Below are 27196 nucleotides of genomic sequence, written 5' to 3'. Positions count from 1 at the left end.
TTTCGGACCGCTCTATCTCTGTAATTGTTGATGGTTCAACATCTCCCTCCTTCCCTATCAACAGCGGTGCCCCTCAGGATGCTGTCCTGTCTCCAACACACTTCCTTCTTCTTATCAATGACGTTTCTTTGACAAATAACCAAACGCACTCGTATGCTGATGACTCGACATTACATTCCTCCATGTTTGTCCCATCTGCCCCATCTTCCCTCACTCGATATACATCTTGTTTCATCACAGTCACCTCTTCAAATTTGGATTTGGACAATATTTCCCAGTGGGGCAAATGTTATCAGATTAAGTTTAATGTTTCTAAAACTCAATTTCTTCCCATCTTTCTCTAAAACTCCTCTCAACTGTCCAATCTCCTTTAAAAGCTCCACAATTACACCATGTGATTCAATAAACCTACTAGTTATTACCCTAACATCTAATTTATCCTTGAATCCACACATTACAAAAAAAGCTAAGTCTGCCTTGAAGAAACTAGGAGTCCTGTTCAGATGTCTAAGATTCTTCACCTCTCAACAATTGCTTCATTTATATAAAGGATTTATTTGTCCTTGTATAGAGTACTGCTGTCACATCTGGGGAGGCTCAAGCTCTTGTGCATCATAAGGGGGTGTGGGTAGAGGGGGTGTTCTGTGTTAATTAGTAGTAGGGATTAAGGATAATTTCCCCTGTTCGTAATACCCCCTGTGGCTATTACTAACATTTATGACATCGTAGGGAAAATAAGTAGAGAAAATGTAGCTTAAAGGGCCACAGACACAGAAAATCATGTTTGGTTTAATTAATAGATATTGCTTCACTTAACACTTAATCGTCCTTTTTTTGAATAAATATTACTCAATTGGCTCCCGCCACCCCAAAAACGGCGATTTGATTGCTCATGTGACTGGCTACGTCATCGAGGGAATTTTTGTTGCTGCTGGTAGTTTTTAATAATGATTTTGACGATCAGAAGATTCTTGGTCAGGCAGTTATCATTGCGTGCTGAGAAACCTTTCCCTCGATTACATCACACAGGTGACATCATGAATGAACATCACGATTTTCGGGGCGGGACTCCAATACCAGCTTAAAACTACCAGCAGCAACAAAAATTCCCTCGATGATGTAGCCAGTCACATGAGCAATCAAATCGCCGTTTTTTGGGTGGTGGGGGCCAATCGAGTGATATTTATTCAAAAAAAATGACGATTAAGTGTTAAGTGAAGCAATATCTATTAATTAAACCAAACATGATTTTCTGTGTCTGTGGCCCTTTAAGGCTGTGTTTAAATGTGCATTATAAGGGGGTGGGTGTTTTGTGTTAATTAGTAGTAGGGATTAAGGAAAATTTCCCCTGTTCCTAATGACCCCTGTGGCTATTCCTAACATTTATGACATCGCCCGGCCAAGTTATTCACGCTCTAGTGGACACGCTAAGGCAAAGGCCTGCCTAGGACTGGCGGAGCTACATTGGTTCGATTGGCGGTGGGACAGGCCCGGCAGGCCACACCCCCCCTCCCCCGAGTGACGCGGCCTGATGACGTGCCAGGCGCGAGCGCAAAGGGAGGCTTGGAGAAGAAGGTTCAAGAGAGTCTCTAAAAGTATCTGGAGAGTGTGCCCATGTGGAGGCTTGTGCGACCGTCGCTGGGGTGCTGAAGGCCGTGCTGTCCTTACTCAAGAGGAGGATTTGTTATTCCCGGCCGTCGCGCCATTTAAACTTTGAGGGAGAGAAAGAGGGCCGTATACGCCGCTCGCCTCGATCCCGGGCGCCCACGGCATTCGTTGCTGCCATTTTGCCGGGCTTCCCGCCTGTGTGGTTTCAGCCTTCTATGGCTGCTGACTTTCAAAGGATCCATTTGGTCCAGCTGAGTGCCAGAGCGTGACTTTTAATTTTTTACCTCACTCTGTGCGTTTTGTGTCTGTGTGGAGGATCCTCGCCGTAGTATTTTTACCTCAGCACTTCTTTTATTTATGCTCATTCCGCGCCTTATTTTATTGTAAATAGTTATTGTTACGTTTTGTTGTGTTGTTATTGATTGTGTTCAGAATAAATCCGTGTGTTCGTGAGAATAAACACTTTGTGGTTCTTTGGTCCCACACGCGCAATAACCACCATAATTAGATCGTCTCGGGAGTTAAAGCTGGTTTGGCTCATCCGTCCTCGGCTCGGTGCTAACTAGCCGTGGACAGGACAATACATAGACAAACATATAGACAGACATACATACATACATACATACATACATACATACATACATACAGACAAACATGTCATAGTTGGTGGATGTCAAAGATCCTATCACCGTGGGATCTTTGCCATCCACTAACTAAAGCCGGCAGACGGGACTCCCGTTTAACGTTCATCTGAGGGATGGCGCACACATAGATGAGTCACCCTTCCTGTGAAACACCGGGATGACGGTTTAAAACTGGGTCTGGATTCAAACCCAGGGTAGACAGCTTAGGGGCGAGTGTGCATATCTCAAGGTCATCTTGTCAGTAGACCAACCAATATACAGTACATGTTTGCGAATCTTCGATTTCTCAAGTAACAAGGTGTGCCAGTGAAAGTGCTCTATTTGAACGTTGGTGTGAATTGCAATTTTACTTGTCTTTCTCTTTTGTATGCAATTCTGAGTACAATTTGTCTGTGAACTCTTATTTCTGCAGCCCTTTTAAGAACATGACTTGTGTAATTAACTTGTGTAGGTGGAGATGATTTTGGCTGATTGACTCCTTTTAAATTTAATTTTTCCTATGCCTTTGGCTTTTCGTCCCCTTGTATGAAAGTTTCTAATATCTGTTCATATATTCCTCTTTCAGTCCCTGCAGGTCTCAGCTTGCTGGGAACGTACGCAGACAGTGATGAAGAAGCGAGCGGCGAGCAGCCACGAGACCTAGACAGCAAACTGGCTGACTTCATGGCGGTACATTAATTTTATACTTGTTTTGTGTTTCACACTTCCTCAGTTATAAACTAATGCCTCTTCTACTGGGATGAACCAATTAGATTGTGGAAATTAATACGTATGTATTTCGGTACACTATGTTCACCAAGTTTGATTAGAACTGTTTTGGGGGCTATTTGATATAGCAGAAGTTAGCCTGGTAGACTTGAGTGTAACTTATCTGTACTGAAGTGGTTTTCACATCTCGCTACAAAAGCCAAAGCATTATTATCCATTTTAATTAAACTAACTTTAAATGCAGTATTCAAGCCAGTGAAAGTATTCCATAAACCACAGATTCTTAACCTCCGGTCTGCCGAAGGAAAGCTATTGGTCCGTGGAGTGATATATGAATGATCGTTTTAAGGCCATTTTCCCCGCTGGAGCAGGGGTTAGCCTTGCGGGCCCCATGACAATCATGGTTCCCTGTTTGAGGCAATGTTTTTATGGCCGGATGCCCTTCCTGGCGCCAACTCTTGGTCACGCTCTTACGATGCGCAGGGATACGGTGTACCTATTCTAAGCCGGGGTACACACCGGGATCATTCATCCCAGCAAGCTGGTACTCAATTTGCCGACCTCGGAAGGATGACAGGCTGAATCAACCCCCCTGGTGTTAATTCAGCGATCGACCGGGATTCAAACCCAGGATCCTGGGATCCCAAGCCGGCACCCTAACCGCTAAGCCAACACCAGGCTTGCAGTGATGCCAGGGAATTTTTTTTTACTGCCATTCACATGCTAGCGACGCCTGGCAAATGATGGAAAATTCATGAATTCCTGAAATTCATGAAAATTCATGAAATTCATTCCTGGCAAATTCATGAATGGAGCAAGTGTTTATATGTATCATCTACTCTAGGGGTGGATCCAGGATTTTTTTGAAAGGGGGTTTCCAGAAATGAAGGGAACAGGGTGCATACTCGCCTAGATGCTGTGAGCCTGAAGCTATCAAGGTGTTGAGTTCGGGACCCACTTAAGGGGCCCGGAAGCTTTGGGATTTTAGGTGCTCTCAGGTACACTGAGCATCTGCTGACCACGTTGGCTACATGTTTGGAGGGGTTTGGGAACCTTTACTTCGATTGTAAAATATATTTTGTTTGTCTTTTCGTTATTAATTTTGACGTGATTGAAATGGAACCTTTAGTTTTGTCAACTTAAAGTGACATCACTTATTAAACTATCCTTTTGTAATTTACTGTGAAACAAAACGTGTTGATCCCAGCAATTAAATCGTAATATCTGAATTCATTCAGGAACTCCAAGGATGGGTTGTTCATGAACATTTATGAGTACTAGAACTTGTGTAGCAATATGCCAAACATTTCCCCTTCACACTGTACATATGTTCGTGAATGTACGGTGAGCTGTTCTAGTTGCACTTTCCAAGTATGTATATATTTTTTACACAACAGCGATGAACCCGCTACGACCCTCACACAAAGCCAAAGGTTTGACCTATTTTTAGGCGCCATGACGGCACATGGCGTGGCAGTGCAAGTGCAGGATTTTTTTTTTTTTTTTTTTTTGTTACCGTCAATGAGTACAACGACGAATTTTCAGTCATCGACGCAATGAGTTCAACAGTCACTCCATCAGGCATTTCATGTATACCCGAAGGTGAGTGACATCAGAGGCAGCTAAACGAGGCAATTTCCGAAACTAGGCAATTGTAAAAAAAACTAAAATATTAATATAAAAAGTTATTAGAGAGGTATGACGTGCTGAAGTATAGACAGTAAAGACCAATAATTACGTGGTTCCCAAATAGCGGTACGCTGTCCTTTATCGCTGACTTTTGTTGGTCCCCGTTGAAAAAAAAGATTGAGGACCACTGCCATACACTGTACTGTACAATACCATGAGCATTGGAAAGGTCTACAGACAGATACAGTAGCAAATGCAATGATGCTTCACATCTGCCTACTTGTCTGGCACGTATCATAATTATTGTAGGGCAGTGCATTGGAGAGCTTGAGGGAATGCTGAAAGAAACTGAGCAAAACGTGCTTATTTATCGACACCATTCAATATTTTTTTTGTATTTTTACAGACGTGAGGTCATTATGCGTACCGCCCTGTTTTAAGAAAAGTCAGTTTCTGTAACAAGTAGCGGATGTGTAAGATGGACATAGGAGAAGTATCCCCAGGAAATTTGGGGTTTTTTTTTTTTTTTTTTTTTTTTTTTTTTTGTATACAAGGTCGAGGCTCGTGAAAGAGCGAACATTAATCACACAGAAAGACAAACCGACACATAAAACATATAACATAGGGAGCGGTAGACAAGATGGGGAGAGAGGGGGAAGGACACAAACACAACATTTGAGAGCAGGGACCGAGAGACATGGAGAGATCTGAGAGAGGGCGAGGGCTTGGGGGGGGGGGGGGGGCGTGGGAAGGGGGCGGTGGGAGAGGTATAAAACATATGGACACTGCCAGGACTTCCAGGAAAGAAGTTGGAATTTCAAACAAGGTGGATCTGGGGTGAATTAGCGGGGGTAGAAAAGATCAAGGTTTTGGATGGGGGAAGATAAGAGATGGTGGTGAACAGCTGTTTTAAAGACCTGGAGGGAGGAGTGGGATTGAAGGGAGTGAGGGAGTTTGTTCCAGAGGCGGGAGAAAAGAGGAATGAAAGAGTGAAGGTGAGCAGAGAGCCGAGATTTCGGCAGTTTAACCATCAGAGGGTTGCTGGCAGATCTTGTGCGACCTGTAGGAATATTTGGGGGACAGAGCACAGAGAGAGCTGGGGGTGCAAGGCCGGAGAGGAGTCGGTAGAAGACAGAAAGACCACCTACCTGCCTGCGGTGAGTGAGTGAAAGGCCCTCAGAGATAGCTTCATCGCGGGAGATTCCAATAATTCTGAAAGCTTTGGTTTCAACAGCGTGAAGCCGAGCTAGGTGTGAGGCAGGAGCACCGGCCCATAGGGGAGAACAGTATTCCATTGAGCTGCGGATGAAAGCCTTGTATGTGGTGAGGAGCTCAGGTGTGCCGAGGAAGGACTTCGCACGACGGAGGATGCCCAGTCGGCGACTGGCTTTGGAGGCCAGCTTGGAAATGTGGTTTTCCCAAGAAAGATCATGGCAGATAGTGAGACCCAAAATCTTGAGCGACAGAACTTCTTGGAGAGGATTGTTGAGAAAGTAGATGGGAGGGTTGTCCAGTCGATCTTTTCGGAGAGACATAGTAAGAGTGTGAGATTTGTCAGGATTGAAAGACATGTTCCACTTGTTTGACCAGTCTGTGATTTTGTCCAGGTCTTCAGAGAGTGAGGAGGCAGCAGACTGCCGATCTGAGGGAAGAGGAATGGAGCGGCAGAGAGTGGAGTCATCAGCAAAGAGATAGAGAGGATTTTCGAGAGAGTCAGAGAGATCATTGATGAAGACCAGAAAAAGCACGGGGCCCAGAACACTGCCTTGGGGAACTCCAGCCTGAACAGGAAGAGGAGATGAGAGAAACCCATTCAGGGCCACACGTTGACGACGACTAGAGAGGAAGTCCGCCAGCCATGCGTGGAGATTTCCATGGATACCAAAGGAGGAGAGTTTGGTGAGCAGAGCGGGGTGCCAGACCGTGTCGAAGGCACGTGATATGTCGAGGGAGACAGCTCTAATTTCCTGTTTGGCATTGAGGACCTCCATCCATTGTTGAGACAGCAGAAGCAGCATGTCCAGAGTAGAGTGACCTGGTCTGAAACCAAATTGATGATCAGAGATCAAGCCATTGGAGAAGAGGAAAGATTTCATATCCGAAGCAATGATGGATTCCATGACTTTGCTGATAATTGGGAGAAGGCTGATTGGTCTGTAGTTGCTAGGATCTGTTTTTGCACCTTTTTTGTGCAAAGCGGTGATGTTGGCTGATTTCCAAGCAGATGGCAGTTGACCTTGAGCAAAAGAGAGGGTGAAGAGAACAGAGAGAGGGTGAGATAGAGCAGCAGAGCAGGATTTTAGGACCCGTGGGCTGATGCCGTCGGGTCCAGTTGCAGAATCAGAGTCGAGGGTTGACAGAAACTTTTCCACCTTGTCAGGAGGAAAGGACACGGAGTCCAGGAGCAGCAGGGTACGACTGGGTATGGTGGGTACAGAGAGGGATGGGTTTGGGACACAAGATTTAGAGGCAAACACAGAGTTGAGGCATTCAGCTTTTTCACGTGCGGAGTCAGCTGTGTAGCCGTTTGAGGTAAGGGAGGGGATGGAGGGGGAACAAACACCAGAAACGGATTTGACCAGACGCCACCAGGATTTGGAAGAGGGAGACAGATAAGAGAGTTCGGTCTTGAGAACGGAGAGATATTGTTTCCTGGCTCTCCTGAGGGTGGACACACACTTGTTTCGGGCTTTGTGAAAGGAAATGAGATTTCCTTCCGTTGGATTTGCTTTCCAGGAGACGAAGGCAAGTTGTTTCTGGGCAACAGCCTCACCACAAGATTCCGTGTACCATGGACGGGAGGAAGGGTATGACAACTGAAGACGAGATGGGATAAATCTGTGCATGAGAGAGAGCAATTTACTTTGGAAGAATTCCCAGGATGAGTTGATGTCAGAGGTGGTAGAGATGGGAGACCAGTCCAGATGATTGATTGGTTTGGGAGGAGGAAATTGGTTTGGTTTGGATTGGTTTGGTTTGGGAGGAGGAAATCAAATGAGTAGAGGTGACCTGTGAGATTTGATTTTGTGACTGTGACAAGGAAGGGTGTTGGTGGAACAACATTGGCGACCAAGAGGAATTGAATTGAATTATGGTGTCGGAGGAAAGCGAAGCAAGCAAGACCCGAAGGGAGGTGGTAGAAAACCAAGGCCACCGACCTGTCTCTGCTGGAGAGCATTTGGCCCTGTGGCCTGTACCTCTGCTGCATTGTAGGAAATGTCAATGATGTTCAGAACTTTAGATCCCACAACATCGAAGAGAGACAGGTGTAAAGCTGTGGTGCCAACTCTGGAATAGTTGCACTCAATTGAGCTACAGACAGACATTGTAGCTATGAGAAGTTTATTTACCAAGGAAGGGTTTTGTACGAGATGGTTCAGACTCCACAGCTGATTTTAGAGGCAAGTTTTGATATGTGATCTCCGCCAGGAGCCAGAGTTCATGGTGAGGCCCAAAACTTTGAGAAACTTGTTTTTTTCCAGTGGTTGGTTCTTTCATTTGGAAAGGCAGATGAGAATGTGAGATTTGCAAGGATTGAAGACCTGTTTCAAGTGTCATTATCTGATTATCTTATACTTTCCATGTCAGGTAGAGCCTAGGATGGTTTTCAAAAATTCTAAGGTTCCTTGATCAGTTGATTGATCTCTATAACTGGCAGTCGGTGCTGTCCAAACTTTAATTGATTTATAAGGATCATCATCACAATGCAACATCACTTCCGCTTGGTGATCTTCCGATCATCATCACTTCCGCTTCCAGTCTTGCCGGCGAGGTTTCGTTTATTTGCAGCTGTCCACGCTCTCCATCGAAATCGAAGTTAAGTAATTGTTCCCATTTGTATTTTCATTATAACTGTATTTATTTTATGGTGTGTGTACGTATCGTGTGTATTCCGTCACCACCATTTCGGTGCAAATCTTTCAAACCTGTACTATAGAAAATCGTGTTAATTCGTGTCGTGTCTTGAGGCCTTGTACAGTGTACAACCTTGAGGCTTTGTTTTCCTCTCAGCGGTCCGTCGTTTGTGCTCCAATAACTTTCGTTCTCTGCTTTTCCCAGTCTTTTCACCCCATAGCCTACTTCCTTGTGTAAATCTCAACTCAAAAAAAAAAAAAAAAAAAAATTCCCTTCTCTGTTCTTATTCTTTGTTCTCATTCGTTTATTCGTTCGTTCGTTCTTCGACCACGTGTTTCTCCCCCATTTCCCCAGATAGTTTTCACAGTTATTAACCTTACAATGTTTGCACTTTCCCCTCAAGTTCTGTATTCCGTCGTGTCGTGGAAATCAATCAGGTCCACAACTTTGTCCCATAGGTTGGTTTAATCACAATTAGATCTCTGACATCATCCTGTAAAAATACAATCATGCAATAGATATCAGGATCTTGGTATCATACAGAAAGGACCGATAATAATAGTCAAAGCAAGCGAGTCTAGCATATATTTGTGGGTACGTACCATTCAAGACTACAGGACTACATGTCATAGTAAATGTCACAGGAGTGGCTCAGCGTCGCGGATGTCCCAGGTCTTATAGACGCCCCTCAGTGGCTTAAGCGAGTATCACTCCTGGGTTCAACTTTGGTATAATTTCACTACATTCTCCCCGCCGTTAGAACTATACTGCCGCTAGGCAGATCTCAAGCGTGCGTCAGCATTAATTGACTGGGGACGTCATTCCATGTCAGTCGGTCCACCCGTAACGGTCGGGGTGGCGAACTACCCTGCCAGCTCGTGTCCGGAAACTACCGGGTACGGCGTCCCCAAGCCCGGAGTCCCCTGCGTCGGAGTAGCCGCTGGAGGCAGGTGTCGGAGGGGGCACCTCAGAGCCTTCAGGCAGGGGTGTAGGTGACGACAGAAGTGTCGGCAAAAGTTCCATAGAGGAAGCTTCGGTAGAGTCCATAGACTCGTAGATCGGTTCGTCGATATCCCTATAAGGGTCGATGACCCCACAAGGGGCGAGATGGCGTACGGAGACAGTGGACTCGCGTCCATCTGCCGTCATCACACGAGCATGCTCGGGATTAGCCTGGAGTACCTGCACCTTATCTACAAAGGGGTCGTACTTGCTTGTGCGCACCGCTCGTTTGAGATAGGCCGGCCCCGGCTCAGCGAGCCAGCTGGGTAAAGATCGGATACTACCCGAGCTTCTAGGGTGGTGGAGCAGTCTTTCATGAGGAGTCTGGTTGGTGGCCGTACATAGGAGAGCCCTGATCGAGTTCAGAGCCGCAAGTAGCGACCAAGCCCATTTATCGAGACCCCGGCCGAGGGTCCGGAGGCTTAGCATGACGGTCCTCCATATAATCCCATTGAAGCGTTCGATCTGCCCATTCGCCTGGGGTCTGTACGGTGTGGTGTAACTCGAAGCAACATTATTTTGGAGCAAATAACCTCTCACCTCCTGAGACAGGAACACCGCACCCCGATCGGTATGCACGTAGGCCGGATACCCAAACATAGAAAACAAATTCTGCAGGCACCGTATGACCGTGGCAGCCGTCATATCCCCGCACATGTAAGCAAAAGGGAATCGCGAGTACTCATCAACGATAGTGAGCAGATAACGAGAGTTGCTCGACTCCGGCAGCGGTCCTTTGAAATCCATTGCCAATCTCTCCCACGGTCTAGTAGCCCTAACCAGCGTCCCCATGGGAGGGTCGTAAAAACGCGGTTTGAGTTCCGCACATATAGCGCAGTCACGGCAGATCCGGCGGATGTCCTCAATCGAGTATGGCAGATTACCACTACGCACAAAATGAGCGAAACGCGCCACCCCTGGATGACACATAGTGTCGTGCAAAGCGCGCAGTCCCTCCAAAGCCACGATCCCCGCGCACGTAGCCGGCCTTGATAAGGCGTCGGCGACCAGGTTATCCTTCCCCGGGCGGTATTTGATGGTGTAGCAGAAGTCGGCGAGTTCGATACGCCAGCGAGTGATTTTCTCATTGTTAATACGTTGAGCATGTAAGGTGTCGTACATGAACGCAACGCTTTGTTGGTCCGTGATGATTTGGAAGCATCGCCCGAGTAAGTACGGTCGCCATCGTCGAATCGACTCGACGATCGCGTACGCTTCCTTTTCGACAGACGAAAGCCTCCGCTCAGCGGAGGTGAGAGTCCGTGAAAAGAAAGCCACAAGGCGCCCCCCTTGGGAGAGAGTCGCCGCTATCGCATGATCCGAGGCATCACTTTCTAAGACGAAAGATCCGCTCTCGTTGATCGTCGCCCCAGCGATGTCGGCCTTAAGGCCCCCGAAGGCCGCCAAGGCGGCCGGGCTCATGGGGAACGTGTCGCAGGCCACGAGGGGGCGGAGCTTCGCGGAGAAATTTTGCACCCACTTCGAATAGTGGGCGAACAGCCCGAGAGCACGCTTCAGCGATGCCCGATCGCTAGGCGGAGCCATATCGAGCAAAGGTCGCAGACGCTCCTTATCCGGAGAGACTGAGCCATGGGTCACGGTGTACCCCAGAAGATCTATCGTGCGTAGAGAGTAACGACACTTAGCCTCATTCATGGTTAGGCGATACCTCTGCGCGACCTCGAGGAAGCGCTTCAGATTAGCATCGTGATGCCCCTGGTCATACCCACAAACCGTAAGATTGTCCAGATATACAAAGACATCTGTCAAGTTCTCCTTAGTAACGAGGTCGTCCATAGCCCTCTGAAAATAGGCGACCCCGTTCGTCACCCCAAAAGGTAGGCGGGTGAACTGGTATAACCTTTGACCCGATTCAAAGGCGGTATAGATGCGATCAGCCCTAAAGATGGGGATCTGATGATACGCACTACGCAGATCAAGAGTGCTGTAGACGGAGTACTGGGCCACCTGTCGTACTAGCGCGTCCATCCCCGGTAAGGGGTAGGCATCCAGCTGTGTAAAGCGATTAACCATCTGTGAGTAGTCGATTACCATGCGCCGGCGATGGGCCTCACTTCGCACCACGAAGACCTGGGCCCACCACGGCGACCGGCTAGGTTCGATAACAACGTCCTTTAAGAGCTGGGCCGTTTCTTCCGCAATGAATTGCACGTCTGCTCGTGAGTAGCGCCGCGATTTTACCGCTACAGGAGTGCAGTCAGTGGTCAGGTTGGGGAACAGCGAAAGAGGCTCAATTTCCATTTTCGCGAGTGCACACACAGCAAGCATGTCCGTCCCTCCGAATTCCATTTCCAAACGTCCATGTCGCTTAAGAAAATGGTGTCCTAACAGAATGTCAGCACATAATGCAGGCAAGACCATGAGATGTACATCGGGAAACATGCGTCCCTTTATCACAAGTTTCAATCGACATTCCCCCTTCGTGCTGAGCCTAAGTCCTTGGGAGGCCATGAAGATCCGTCATGTAGTCCCGAGGACCGGCCACCCATGGTGACGCACCAGCCGCTGATGGACAAAACTATCCGTAGACCCTGTGTCGACTAGGGCCCGCGCAAAAATGCCTTTGACCAAGAGCGGAACAATGGCCTGATCAAGGCCGGAAGATCCGGCAGGTATTGTGCCGTCCGAGCGAGAAGATCGCGCCTCGCGTGTGGATCCCACACCGGCTGCAGTTTTCTGGTCGTTTGAGCAGCCTCCGGAGGGCTCCCGTGCCAAACGCATAGTTGGTCGTGCCGGAGCAAGAGCGTGTAGTTCGTACGAGCCGCCGTCAGATGGCGCTCGTGTCACGTGCGAAAGATCGCAGTCAATTGTACTTTCATGTGCTGGAGCAAGAGCGTGTAGTTCGTACGAGCTGCCGTCGGATGGCGCTCGTGTCACGTGCAGCGTTTGCTGCAAATCAGGAGGAGCTTTCAAAGCAGAAGCTTGTCGTTTGTTTGAGGAGGGCGTTCGAACGCCAGTCAAGGTCGGTCGCTCCGCGGCCGGTCGTGTTTGCGCCATTTGTTTTGGCGGCCCGTTGTATCTCACCAAGGACGTGCGTGCAGCCAGGGGCCCGCGAGGAGGAGGACCGCTCATCAAAGCCGGGTGAGGCGCCCCGCTCTGTGCTCGGTCCGTTGGCTCAGCGATAAGCCCATTCAAGGTCGCGCGAGCTTGTGTGCCCCGCGCGGTCTTCTTGCAGACTTTTGCAAAATGTCCTTTAGTAGAACACAAATGGCATATTGCTTCCCGAGCCGGACACGCCGACCTGGGATGCTGTCGATTGCCACAGAAGTAACACGTCGCGTTCAGGTCAGGCCTTGGCCTGGCTGCTGTAGCTGCTGCCAGGCCGGAACCGAGTCCACCTCGGGAGCGGCCAGGGGCTCAGCCGTAGTCGAGTCCGCACCCGTATCCTCGGCGGTAGCCCTCTCCGGTCGCGCGAGTTGAGAAGTCCCCGCAACGGCCCGTGCGTGGTCATAAGCGGTAGATTGTTCCCGGGCCTCGGTGTAAACGTTGGCCACCCGTAGTGCCTCCGCGAACGTCAGGTCAGCTGTCTCCAAAAGTCTGAGTCTCAGACTTGAAGAGCTGATCCCAGAGACGAAAGCGTCTCGGACAAGATCGTCCTGGACTTGCTCGTGTGTCCGTACCTCTTGAGTACTGTCCGCGAGGAGGTGTCGCAGCTCCTGGGCGAAGCGATCGATCGACTCGGTTGGCTGTTGACGCCGCGTTGCGAGCAGATGCCTGTTGTACACCACGCTCCTTTTCTTAATGTAAAGTCGCTTTAGTTCTGCCACGGCGGCATCGTACGTCGTACATCGTGCGATGCTCCTGTAGACGCGGTGGTCGACTTTGGTTTGCAGCACAGACAGCTTCGTTTCAGCGGTGGGAACGGCATCCTGGGTGCCGAACTGGTTCTCCAGCGTTTTGAGCCAGTGAGTGAACTCCGAGCCCGAATCCTCAGCTTGTGGGTCGGCGCCGAGTGTCGGTACATTGATCATCTTGTGTCCCGCCATTTCCGTAGATCTTAATTGTGATTAAATGTCGTGGAAATCAAACAGGTCCACAACTTTGTCCCATAGGTTGGTTTAATCACAATTAGATCTCTGACATCATCCTGTAAAAATACAATCATGCAATAGATATCAGGATCTTGGTATCATACAGAAAGGACCGATAATAATAGTCAAAGCAAGCGAGTCTAGCATATATGTGCGGGTACGTACCATTCAAGACTACAGGACTACATGTCATAGTAAATGTCACAGGAGTGGCTCAGCGTCGCGGATGTCCCAGGTCTTATAGATGCCCCTCAGTGGCTTAAGCGAGTATCACTCCTGGGTTCAACTTTGGTATAATTTCACTACACGTCGTATATTATAACACCTTTTTCTTCTTCTTCTTTAAAAGGTTGCTTTTGACTTGCTCACCAAATCTATTCATCCCCCAAAAAAATTCCATCTCTTTCAGTGCCTTTTTTCTACATTCCCTAAACTCTCCTGCACTCCATACTCCCTCCAGCGTCCTCAAACGTATTTTTGACTCGAAGGTCTCAAGAAACTCATTTTGCAATAAATGTTCGTTTCCCATTAATCGTACACTTTCTAAAATCCAATCTCACCCCTCCCCTCCAAATCTTCCCCATAACCCATCTCTTTCAAATCTTCCCCCTTGCCCCCTCCCTCCTAAACTACCCCCTCACCCCTCCCCTCCAAGACTCCCCCTTGCCCCTCCCCTCCGAGACTCCTCCCTCACCCCTCCCCTCCAAATCTCCCCCATATCCCATCCCTTTCAAATCCCTCCCCTTGTCCCTTCCCTCCTAAACTCCCCCCTCGCCCCTCCCCTTCAAATCTCCCCACTCTCATTTCTTCTCAATTTCCCCCCTCTCGCTCCCCCTCCTCAAAGCATCCTCCCCGCTTCTTCCCCCTTCCAACTCTCACCTCCATCTCCCCCAACCTTCTGCCTCGCTCTTCCCCCTCCTCAAATAACACCTCATTGTGCCTCACCCAATCACCATCAAACCTTTTGTCTGCCCCATCCTTCCCTTTCTCCGAGCTATTCTGAAATCTCTGACACACCTTCAACAGCTCTCCCTACCTCTTCCACCTCTTCCACATCTTACCCTACCCCTCCTCCCCCCTGTTCTGTGTCCGATGCTCCCCCTTCCTCTTCATTAATGGTATGGACCTCAAACATCCGGGGCCTTCGTTCAAACTTAACTGATCTCTCCATACAGGTTGCTTCTGTCAAACCAGACGTGATCTGCTTAACAGAAACTTTCCTCCTTCATGATGTCTCCGATTCCTTAGTATCTCTCCCGGGTTACTCCCTCCTCCGGTATGATAGACCTGAGCCTCGTCCTGGAGGTGGGGCTGCTATCTTTATCAAAAACTCTCTTCCTCACTCGCCCTGCACTGCACTCTCTCCACCTCACCCCCAGGAATACCTCTGGCTACGGCTTCCCCTTCGCTCCCACCTCTTCATATGTGTGTTGTACCGTCCACCAAACAGTGATGACTCCATCTACATCTCGCTGTCTGATAATATAGACCAACTTCTATCTACTCATCCCAACTCTCTCTTCCTCATATGTGGTGATTTCAATTGTCACCATGCCAGTTGGCTGGGTGTGGGTACCTCTCTCACCAGCCATGGCTCCTCAGCAAAGGACTTCTGCGACTCACTGGGACTGACACAATCTGTCAATTTCCCGACCCGGATCTCAGTCAACAGAGCATCTTCTCTTCTGGACTTGGTTATGACTAACTTCCCTGAAAATGTCTGCTGCTCTTCTTCTGCTCCAATCAGATCATCTGATCATGTGCTTGTTAAAGTGGACATCTCTCTGACCATTCTCAGGGAGCCTGCTCAGCGTCGACGAGTCTGGCATTTCACTCAGGCCAACTGGCACGGTCTTCAAGCAGCCATCAATCATCTGGACTGGTCTCCCATCTCTACCACCTCTGACATCAACTCATCCTGGGAATTCTTCCAAAGTAAATTGCTCTCTCTCTCATGCACAGATTTATCCCATCTCATCTTCAGTTGTCATACCCTTCCTCCCGTCCATGGTACACGGAATCTTGTGGTGAGGCTGTTGCCCAGAAAAAACTTGCCTTCGTCTCCTGGAAAGCAAATCCAACGGAAGGAAATCTCATTTCCTTTCACAAAGCCCGAAACAAGTGTGTGTCCACCCTCAGGAGAGCCAGGAAACAATATCTCTCCGTTCTCAAGACTGAACTCTCTTATCTGTCTCCCTCTTCCAAATCCTGGTGGCGTCTGGTCAAATCTGTTTCTGGTGTTTGTTCCCCCTCCAGCCTCCATCCCATCCCTTACCTCAAACGGCTACACAGCTGACTCCGCACGTGAAAAAGCTGAATGCCTCAATTCTGTGTTTGCCTCTAAATCTCGTGTCCCAAACCCATCCCTCTCTGTACCCACCATACTCAGTCGTACCCAGCTGCTCCTGGACTCCGCGTCCTTTCCTCCTGACAAGGTGGAAAAGTTTCTGTCAACCCTCGACTCTGATTCTGCAACTGGACCTGACGGCATCAGCCCACGGGTCCTAAAATCCTGTTCTTCCGCTCTTTCACTCCCTCTCTCTGTTCTCTTCACCCTCTCTTTTGCTCAAGGTCAACTGCCATCTGCTTGGAAATCAGCCAACATCACCGCTTTGCACAAAAAAAGGTGCAAAAACAGATCCTAGCAACTACAGACCAATCAGCCTACTCGCAATTATCAGCAAAGTCATGGAATCCATCATTGCTTTGGATATGAAATCTTTCCTCCTCTCCAATGGCTTGATCTCTGATCATCAATTTGGTTTCAGACCAGGTCACTCTACTCTGGACATGCTGCTTCTGCTGTCTCAACAATGGATGGAGGTCCTCAATGCCAAACAGGAAATTAGAGCTGTCTCCCTCGACATATCACGTGCCTTCGATACGGTCTGGCCACCCCGCTCTGCTCACCAATCTCTCCTACTTTAGTATCCATGGAAATCTCCACGCATGGCTGGCCGACTTCCTCTCTAGTCGTAGTCAACGTGTGGCCCTGAATGCGTTTCTCTCATCTCCTCTTCCTGTTCAGGCTGGAGTTCCCCAAGGCAGTGTTCTGGGCCCGGTGCTTTTTCTGGTCTTCATCAATGATCTCTCTGACTCTCTTGAAAATCCTCTCTATCTCTTTGCTGATGACTCCACTCTCTGCCGCTCCATTCCTCATCCCTCAGATCGGCAGTCTGCAGCCTCTTCACTCTCTGCAGACCTGGACAAAATCACAGACTGGGCAAGCAAGTGGAACATGTCTTTCAATCCTGACAAATCTCACACTCTTGCGATGTCTCTCCGAAAAGACCGACTGGACAACCCTCCCATCTACTTTCTGAATAATCCTCTCCAAGAAGTTCTGTCACTCAAGCTTTTGGGTCTCACTATCTGCCATGATCTTTCCTGGGAAAACCACATTTCCAAGCTGGCCTCCAAAGCCAGTCGCCGACTGGGCATCCTCCGTCGTGCGAAGTCCTTCCTTGGCACACCTGAGCTCCTCACCACATACAAGGCTTTCATCCGCAGCTCAATGGAGTACTGCTCTCCCCTCTGGGCTGGTGCTCCTGCCTCACACCTAGCTCGTCTTCACGCTGTTGAAACCAAAGCGTTCAGAATCATTGGAATCTCCCGCGATGACGCTATCTCCGAGGGCCTTTCACTTAATCACCGCAGGCAGGTTGGTGGTCTTTCCGTCTTCTACCGACTCCTCTCCGGCCTTGCTCCCCAGCTCTCTCTGGGCGCTGTCCCCCAAATATTCCTGCAGGTCGCACAAGATCTGCCTGCAACCCTCTTATGGTTAAACTGCCAAAATCAAGACTCTCTGCTCACCTTCACTCCTTCAATCCTCTTTTCTCCCGCCTCTGGAACAAACTCGCTCACTCTCTTCAATCCCACTCCTCCCTCCAGGTCTTTAAAATGGCTGTTCACCACCATCTCTTATCTTCCCCAATCCAAAACCTTGATCTTTTCTACCCCCGCTAATTTCACCCCAAATCCACTTTTTTGAGGTGACTTTTGACTTCTTTCCTGGAAGTCCTTGGTGTCCTTGCGTTTTATACCTATCCTGCCTCCCCCCAGGCCCTCTCCCTCCAAAAACATCTCCCGATGTCCCTGCTCTCAAATGTTGTGTTTGTGTGCTTACTCCCCTTCTCTCCCCATCTTGTCGACCGCTCCTCTTTTTATATACTTTGTTTGCTTGTTTTGTTTGTTTGATAAATGTTAGCTCTTTCACGAGCCTCGACTCTGTATACCAAAAAAAAAAAAAGCACAGCTGCACGCCAAAAAAGCAAAGCAAAGGTTGGCTGTCGGCTCTCACCCCCTCCAGCTCCGCCTTGCCACATTTTTGTTGTGACTTTGTTTAGCTGCAGTGTAGATGTCGCTTAATGGTGGTTGTGAATTTCATTTGGGTTCTAACTATCCTCTGAATGCAGGCGTTTATACCTGAGTACAGAGAGACACCTGTTGGTGGGTACAGAGTGATTTTTTTACCTCCGCCACCGAAGGTGGATGGAGGTTATGTTTTCACCGTCTGTTTGTTTGTTTGTTTGTTTGTCTGTGAACAGGATATCTCAAAACGTTGTGGACGGACTTGGACGAACTTTGGTGGAGAGGTTGGATATGTGACACGGACAAAATGATTAGATTTTGGTTTAGGTTCAGATCCAATATGACCTAGTAGTACCTAGTATACAAAACGTAAGCTGTTCAACCTGGTGGAGGTCTGCTCTCTACTGAGTGCTGTTCTAGTTATGAATGATGATGTCGACTTTTGTCTAAGTATTGTTTGTTGCAGGAACAATGATAGAGGTTAACGGGGTAAAATAGACGAGTATTGTCATTACTAAAAGTTCAGTCGTCTCTATACCTCTCCGTCTTTATACCTCTCCGTGTCTGCCTCTGCCTCTGCCTCTCCCTCTCCCGTGTCTGCCTCCGCCTCTCTCCGTGTCTGCCTCCCCCTCTCTCCGTGTCTGCCTCCCCCTCTCTCCGTGTCTGCCTCCCCCTCTCCCCGTGTCTGCCTCCCCCTCTCCCCGTGTCTGCCTCCCCCTCTCCCCGTGTCTGCCTCCCCTCTCCCCGTGTCTGCCTCCCCCTCTCCCCGTGTCTGCCTACCCCTCTCCCCGTGTCTGCCTCCCCCTCTCCCCGTGTCTGCCTCCCCCTCTCCCCGTGTCTGCCTCCCCCTCTCCCCGTGTCTGCCTCCCCCTCTCCCCGTGTCTGCCTCCCCCTCTCCCCGTGTCTGCCTCCCCCTCTCCCCGTGTCTGCCTCCCCCTCTCCCCGTGTCTGCCTGCCCCTCCCCGTGTCTGCCTCCCCCTCTCCCCGTGTCTGCCTCCCCCTCTCCCCGTGTCTGCCTCCCCCTCTCCCCGTGTCTGCCTCCCCCTCTCCCCGTGTCTGCCTCCCCCTCTCCCCGTGTCTGCCTGCCCCTCCCCGTGTCTGCCTGCGCCTCTCCCCGTGTCTGCCTGCCCCTCTCCCCGTGTCTGCCTCCCCCTCTCCCCGTGTCTGCCTCCCCCTCTCCCCGTGCCTGCCTCCCCCTCTCCCCGTGCCTGCCTCCCCCTCCCCCCGTGCCTGCCTCCCCTCTCCCCGTGCCTGCCTCCCCCTCTTCCCGTGCCTGCCTCCCCCTCCCCCCGTGCCTGCCTCCCCCTCTCCCCGTGCCTGCCTCCCCCTCTCCCCGTGCCTGCCTCCCCCTCTCCCCGTGTCTGCCTCCCCCTCTCCCCGTGTCTGCCTCCCCCTCTCCCCGTGTCTGCCTCCCCCTCTCCCCGTGTCTGCCTGCCCCTCCCCGTGTCTGCCTGCGCCTCTCCCCGTGTCTGCCTGCCCCTCTCCCCGTGTCTGCCTCCCCCTCTCCCCGTGTCTGCCTCCCCCTCTCCCCGTGCCTGCCTCCCCCTCTCCCCGTGCCTGCCTCCCCCTCTCCCCGTGCCTGCCTCCCCCTCTCCCCGTGCCTGCCTCCCCTCTCCCCGTGCCTGCCTCCCCCTCTTCCCGTGCCTGCCTCCCCCTCCCCCCGTGCCTGCCTCCCCCTCTCCCCGTGCCTGCCTCCCCCTCTCCCCGTGCCTGCCTCCCCCTCTCCCCGTGCCTGCCTCCCCCTCTCCCCGTGCCTGCCTCCCCCTCTCCCCGTGCCTGCCTTCCCCTCTCCCCGTGCCTGCCTCCCCCTCTCCCCGTGCCTGCCTCCCCCTCTCCCCGTGCCTGCCTCCCCCTCTCCCCGTGCCTGCCTCCCCCTCTCCCCGTGCCTGCCTCCCCCTCTCCCCGTGCCTGCCTCCCCCTCTCCCCGTGCCTGCCTCCCCCTCTCCCCGTGCCTGCCTCCCCCTCTCCCCGTGCCTGCCTCCCCCTCTCCCCGTGCCTGCCTCCCCCTCTCCCCGTGCCTGCCTCCCCCTCTCCTCGTGCCTGACTCCCCCTCTCCCCGTGCCTGCCTCCCCCTCTCCCCGTGCCTGCCTCCCCCTCTCCCCGTGCCTGCCTCCCCCTCTCCCCGTGCCTGCCTCCCCCTCTCCCCGTGCCTGCCTCCCCCTCTCCCCGTGCCTGCCTCCCCCTCTCCCCGTGCCTGCCTCCCCCTCTCCCCGTGCCTGCCTCCCCCTCTCCCCGTGCCTGCCTCCCCCTCTCCCCGTGTCTGCCTTCCCCTCTCCCCGTGTCTGCCTCCCCCTCTCCCCGTGTCTGCCTCCCCCTCTCCCCGTGTCTGTCTGTCTCTCCCTCTCCCCTTGTCTGCAGCTGCTGCACCCAACATTGATTGACACTTGAACTGTAATTTGATGACATTTTTATGGAGGAAACTTTATTTTTGACAGGAAATTGACGCCCTTTCAGTTCCACCACCACCATGTGAGCCTGAAGTTGTTGAAAGCAGCACAGGTGATTCAGCCGAACATGTCGGAGGGCAATGTTTGGATGTGGAAACGCAGCATGGTGTGGAGGTGTCAACAGCGTGGCATTATGACACGCACAATTCAGCTGCTTCCTGTACGTACACGTGATAAATCAAGTAGTGTTCTGGAATATTTTCTGAGCTTGCACTACATATATACAGTCGGACCGTGCTATTCGCGGGTTCCGCATATTCGTGGTTGATATATTCGCTTCTCTATGTCCCGTTTGTGGTTTTTCGTGGGCGCAAAAATTTTTTTTTCCACAAGCTGTCAGCATGACACAGTTATAAAACCTATCTTTCACCAACCATGCACAATGCATCTGGACATATGCGCTAGTTGCTGTACAGAATGAAAATACTCCACCCTATCTATTAGTGCAATTAGCTGTCTCCGTTTTCCCCATTGAAACAATGGCACGGCATTTATTTCTCGGGATTTTCCTCGACACCTGCGGGATTTTCCTCGACACCCACACCCGTGCGGGATTTTCCTTGACGCCCACACCCGTGCGGGATTTTCCTCGACGCCCACACCCGTGCGGGATTTTCCTCGACGCCCACACCCGTGCGGGATTTTCCTCGACGCCCACACCCGTGCGGGATTTTCCTCGACGCCCACACCCGTGCGGGATTTTCCTCGACGCCCACACCGGCGGGATTTTCCTCGACGCCCACACCGGCGGGATTTTCCTCGACGCCCACACCGGCGGGATGTTCCTCGACGCCCACGCCTGCGGGATGTTCCTCGACACCCACGCCTGCGGGATGTTCCTCGACACCCACGCCTGCGGGATTTTCCTCGACACCCACACCCGCGGGATTTTCCTCGACACCCACACCCGCGGGATTTTCCTCGACACCCACACCCGCGGGATTTTCCTCGACACCCACGCCCGCGGGATTTGCCTCGACGCCCACACCGGCGGGATTTTCCTCGACACCCACGCCTGTGGGATTTTCCTCGACACCCACGCCTCGCGGGATTTGCCTCGACACCCACAACCCGCGGGATTTGCCTCGACACCCACAACCCGCGGGATTTGCCTCGACACCCACAACCCGCGGGATTTGCCTCGACACCCACAACCCGCGGGATTTGCCTCGACACCCACAACCCGTGGGATTTGCCTCGACACCCACACCCGCGGGACTTGCCCCGACATTCGTGGATTTTCACGATTCGGGAACCAGACCCCCCCCCCCCCCCCCCTTTCACTATTCCGGTTTCGTAATTTGTGGCACTTATTAAGAACGTATCCCCCGCGAATAGCATGGTCCAAAAGTATTCAAGATGTAATGAGTTGATATTGGGCACCTGTGAAGCATAAACACTCTAAAATAGAGTTCAAACGTTGTCAATTTTGAACCGACGATGACTCCTCGCATCAGAACTAAATGTTTCTGCCAATGTTTATTCACTTTTTATCACATCATTTATTGGTTTTATTGATGTATCTGTTGTGGAATAACATCTTTCGTATTTATTATATGAGGATATACAGTCCATATTTATAGTGTCAGCCTAAAAGTAGCAATTAAAATTGTGGAACCATGTGAAATACGATGGAAGTGTGAACACTGTTATTCCCGTTTGTTGTCCCCCGTCGCACCGCGGAGCGAAAGGGGGACTATGGTTTTCCCGTCCGTGCGTGCGTGCGTGCGTGTGTGCGTGCGTGCGTAAGCGAAGGACCGCATTCGGATTTGGTGTGTGGGTGCAACCCACGTCAAAATCCAAGATGGCCGCCACCAAGTATGTCTGATGCCATGTATGTCTGAACCTTGTGTGCGGAATATCTTGAAAAATAAGCGAAGTACCAACTTCTAATCTGGTGTGTGGGTGTATCTAGGCATAAGGAAGAACCCTATTGAAAATTGGGTCACCACATCAAAATCCAAGATGGCCGCCGCCATGTATGTCTGAACCTTGTGAGCTGAATATCTTGAAAAATAAGCAAAGTACCAACTTCTAATCTGGTGTGTGGGTGTATCTAGGCATAAGGAAAAACCCTATTGAAATTGGGTCGCCACGTCAAAATCCAAGATGGCCGCCGCCATGTATGTCTGCACCTTGTGAGCTGAATATCTTGAAAAATAAGCGACGTACCAACTTCTAATCTGGTGTGTCGGTGTATCTCGACACAAGGAAGAACGCTATTGAAAATTGTGTCGCCACGTCAAAATCCAAGATGGCCACCACCATGTATGTCTGAACCTTGTGAGCGAAATATCATATCATAGCATGTTTTCTGCGTCTTCCACTTTGTCAACTCACATCACTTCCCCGACGGGGGACCTAGGCGTAATTTGTATTACATCTGCATCACATTTCAACTGAGCATGTGGGCTGACGTAACGTAACTGTGCAGTCGACTGGCAGCGTTCCTTTTATCAGAAAATTGCTCTCATAAGTTGTTTCCCTCATTTGATCACATGTTGTGTCTTACAATCTGACTTTCTTAGGTGATGTTTCTCAAGACTCGTGGTGCACATGAGAGTGTATAAAAGATGGGGAGGGGTGCATAGTATCAGCAGCAGCAGCAGCAGCAAAAGTAGACAGGTTCTCGAGTTGTACTTGAGCATGTTTGAAAATGGATGCGTTAACCCTGTGTCCAGCTGGGATCGACATGGGTGACTGGCACGAGGTGTGGGAGGAATCTATGGAATGCTATTACTACTGGAATGTTGCAACCAATGAAGTGACGTGGGAGCTGCCTTCTGCCCTGGCACTGCAGGTCAAGAATGTTGAACAATTGAACAATGGGTATGTCAAAGGATCGTTTTATCTACTTCCTGGCTTGCTTAAATGATACCTGGCACATAGAGGAGCTTGTACATGTATCATTCATAGGATAATGGCATTTGTATGCATGAATCGATTTTAACATTTGCAAGAACGTTGACGTTTATTAACAAATCAACTTAGCATGTGGGATTCGAGCCTCGGATCCACATTTGTGGTTATAGTTGTATGGCCATTGTGTTTGCTGTATTTATTACCGTGTGTGCATGTGTGCTTATGCAGAGACTGCCATGGTGTCCCTGACACGAGTAGTGCGACCTCGACTATAACGCATTCCGATTCACTTGCTCCTCAACCAAAGGCTTCAGTGAGTTGGTGTTGTCTCTCTCTTTCTCTCTCTCTCTCTCTCCCAACTGTATTGTAATCTTTCCATGTCTTGATAGAACATGGTCATGCCAGGTGAGACTTTGCCCCAAGATTACTTGAACAGCCTTTAATTGCATTTGTGTGAACAGAGATTATTTTTTTTGCCCCAAGATTACCTAAAGCGTGTAATATATTATTATCGTGTGATATATTAATATATATAATTTGAGGTGTGTGTGTGTGTTAATGTTATAACCACGGATGCCCCGAGCTAATTGTATTAACTAGTGAGGTACCCGTGCTACGCACGGGTGGGAGGCCAGGAGCAAACAGCCAATGCAGAAACGGCGAATGCTAAAGCATGAAACCAATAAATTCCACATTCCTGTAGCACCTTCAGTCGCACGTCAGACATGGACAGCAAGTTCGTGAAGGACTTCCATGAAAAACGTACCCGTTGGCAAACAAACAGGTACGTTTGTTCCATACCCAGTCAATGGCGAATCTGCATATGGCAATCCGCGAATTCACGTTTAGAAAGTAGAAACCGTCACGGCATTTCATCATTCACTTGAACTCGATATCCCTTTTTTCATCCCAAACAGCATAACTCCAATCACAAATGAAATAACATTAATATAACAAATAAACTTTTAACAACATTCGTGACATAAACAAATATTAAAATCCTGATGTGAAGTTCCGTATGGTTGGGTGAATACAATTACGAATTCAAAATCGTAATTGTATTCACTCAATTCCAATCATCAATTGATACTTTAACAAAACGATTAACACGATTAACATTTAACAATTTAACATTACGATTGATTGACGGTTGTATTTGGATATTATCAAACCTGCGCATTGCCGTCATCTGTCCACTTCCGCATTCGCGGCAGGTTCATAATTGTCATCAAAATCTAAACAGTATTTGTAGAATTTCAATAAAAGCCCACATCACTGTTCATATCGGTAAATATTATTCCATCGTGTTTGGAAAAACTGGAAAGTTGGAAAAATTGCAAAACAATATGGCCTATTTTACTCCCAGGGGTCCCAGGAATACCCACCCAAAATATCGTTGCGATCGGTTGAGCCGTTTTTGCGGTACCTTCGAATGGACAGACGGACATTTGGTGAATTATAGTAAGAAGATACGAATTGGTACGGACCCAACTGTTCTCTTCCACGGATATTTCTTGTGAGTCAGATTTTCATTCAGGAACAGAACAATTATGGTTAACCACTCTGAAATTGCCACTATTTTGTCCAAATGCTGAAAAAAATATTTTAAAAGTTTAAAGAGAAAATTATGTTTCATATAATATTTTCAACGAATTTTCAATGGTGGGGTAACTTTCAAATCGAATTTCACTTTGATTGGGCTCCCCAGAATGAGTTAAATGGAGTTTTATTTAGGACTAACAGAGGCACCCACACCTTGTGTGAAGGAATTTAGAGTTTAGAAGAAGAGAATCTTGAGTAAAATTCCAATTAATTCATCAATGATTTGTAATGCTCTCTACCACCGGGTGGCACTAGTTGTTAGCGATGAGGACTAGCGATGTGATTTGATCAAAGCTGGTACAAGTATGTATTTCGATGCAAAGATGAACTGATTTGATGTTAGGGTCTTGCAGTCAAAGGTCAGTCTGTAATACGTTTTTGATGATGCTATAACTTGAGAATTGCTGAAGGGATTGAAATCAACATAGATCAAATATGTACTCTGATTTAAAGATGAATTGATTAGACTTTGTGGTCAAGAGGTCAGAGGTCCCTTTAGGTAAAAATTCTGTTACTGTGCTAAGTTGTGAACTCTCTCCACTCTTTGCCGCTCCATATCTCAACCCTCAGATCGGCAGGCAGCAGCCTCTTCACTCTCTGCAGACCTGGACAAAATCACAAACTGGTCAAACAAGTGGAACATGTCTTTCAATCCTGACAAATCTCACACTCTCACTATGTCTCTTTGAAAAGACCGTCTGGAAAACCCTCCCATCTACTTTCTCAACAATCATCTTGAAGTTCTGTCACTCAAGCTTTTGGGCCTCACTATCAGCCATGATCTTTCCTGGGAAAACCACATTTCCAAGCTGACCTCCAAAGCCAGTCGCCGACTGGGCATCCTCCGTCGTGCGAAGTCCTTCCTTGGCACCTCTGAGCTCCTCACCACATACAAAGCTTTCATCTGCAGCTCAATGGAATACTGCTCTCCCCTCTGGGCTGGTGCTCCTGCCTCACACCTATCTCGACTTCACGCTGTAGAAACCAAAGCTTTCAGGATCATTGGTATCTCCCGTGATAAAGCTGATTCTGAGCGCCTTTCACTCTCTCACCGCGGGCAGGTTGGTGGTCTTTCTGTCTTCTACCGACTCCTCTCTGGCCTAGCTCCCCCAGGTCTGTCTGTGCTCTGCCCCCCAAATATTCATGCAGGACACACAAGAACTGCCAGCAACCCTCCTCTTGTGACACTGCCAAAATCAAGACTCTCTGCTCATCACTTTTATTCCTCTTCTTTCCCGCCTCTGGCACAAACTCCCACGCTCTCTTCAATCCCACTCATCCCTCCAGGTCTTTAAAACAGCTGTTCACCACCATCTCTTATCTTCCCCCATCCAAAACCTTGATCTTTTCTACCCCTGTTAATTCACCCCAGATCTACTTTTCTGAAATACCGACTTCTTTCCTGGAAGTCCTAGCAGTGTCCACGTGTTTTTTTTGTTTGTTTGTTTTTTACCTCTCCCACCCCCGCCCCCCTTCCCACACCTCTTCCCCCCATGCCCTCTACCTCCCATAGATCTCCTCATGTCCCTGCTCGCAAATGTTGTACTTGTGTGCTTCCCCCATCTCTCACCATCTTGTCTCCCGCTCCCTTTATTTCATCTTATGTGTCTGTTTTTTGTTTTTTTTTGTCATTGATGTTAGCTCTTACACGAGCCTCGATCTTGTATACAAAAAACAAACTGAATGAATGAATGATCGTTTTAAGGCCATTTTTCCCCGCTATAGCGGGGGTTAGCCTTGCGGGCCCCATGACAATCATGGTTCCCTGTTTGAGGCAATGTTTTTATGGCCGGATGCCCTTCCTGACGCTAACCCTTGGTCACGCTCTTAGGTCACGGTTGGTCACACCAACCCTTTGATGCGCAGGGATACACAAAAAAAAAACTGCGAGCACCAAAAAAAAAATACCTCCATTCATTTGTTACTCTCTTTTCCTGCCTATGGAATCAACTTCCCTATCTTCTTCAATCTCATTCTTCCCTCCAGGTGTTCAGGACAGTTGTTCACCACCATCTCAGATCATCCCCAATCCAAAACAATGATCTTTACTTCCCTTCTTTACCCTACCCCATCCTCCATCCATCTAAATTTCCAGTTTTTCCTCCTCGGTGTGTTTTCTTCTGTATCCATCTTGTCCACCCCATGCGTCCTCTACTGCCACCCATTCCTCCCCACACCCATTGTTCATCCATGTCTCTCCCTTTAACTCTGCTGTTGGTATCCCCTGCCCCCACCCCATCTCAACTATTTTGTAATCTTCTCTTCTGATTTGTTCAGTGTACTGGCTCTTCCACGATCTTTGACTGTATACAAAGTCACATTTTCAAAATTTATGTTTCCATGCCAACTACATTTGGGGGGGAGGGGGAGGGGCTGGCATGGTGGAATTTCACAAGCATTGTGCCATACATGACATCTTTCTTGTTTATGTGCTTGCTTGTTTGTTTTTGTTTGACGGCTTTGCACTCCTTAACCA

General features: G+C 49.4%; 1 protein-coding gene across 3 annotated transcripts in view; it reads left to right on the top strand.

Moving 5' to 3' along the window:
- Positions 1-27196, top strand: part of LOC137432585 (formin-binding protein 4) — a 79287-nt gene that overhangs the window by 3316 nt on the left and 48775 nt on the right. For 2 of the 3 annotated variants that reach the window (XM_068124631.2, XM_068124630.2), the window contains exons 2-5: positions 2818-2921; positions 20245-20416; positions 22938-23085; positions 23347-23431. In XM_068124631.2, the coding sequence (XP_067980732.2) occupies positions 2818-2921; positions 20245-20416; positions 22938-23085; positions 23347-23431 (509 nt within the window). The remainder of the gene's footprint in view (positions 1-2817; positions 2922-20244; positions 20417-22937; positions 23086-23346; positions 23432-27196) is intronic. The other variant, XM_068124632.2, reaches the window with a different exon arrangement.

Source organism: Myxine glutinosa, chromosome 8, assembly GCF_964187855.1.
Source record: "Myxine glutinosa chromosome 8, kmMyxGlut1.1, whole genome shotgun sequence".
NCBI classification, from domain to species: Eukaryota; Metazoa; Chordata; class Myxini; order Myxiniformes; family Myxinidae; genus Myxine; species Myxine glutinosa.
Note: the sequence above shows the minus strand (reverse complement) of the source record. Positions and strands in the feature narration are given on the sequence as shown.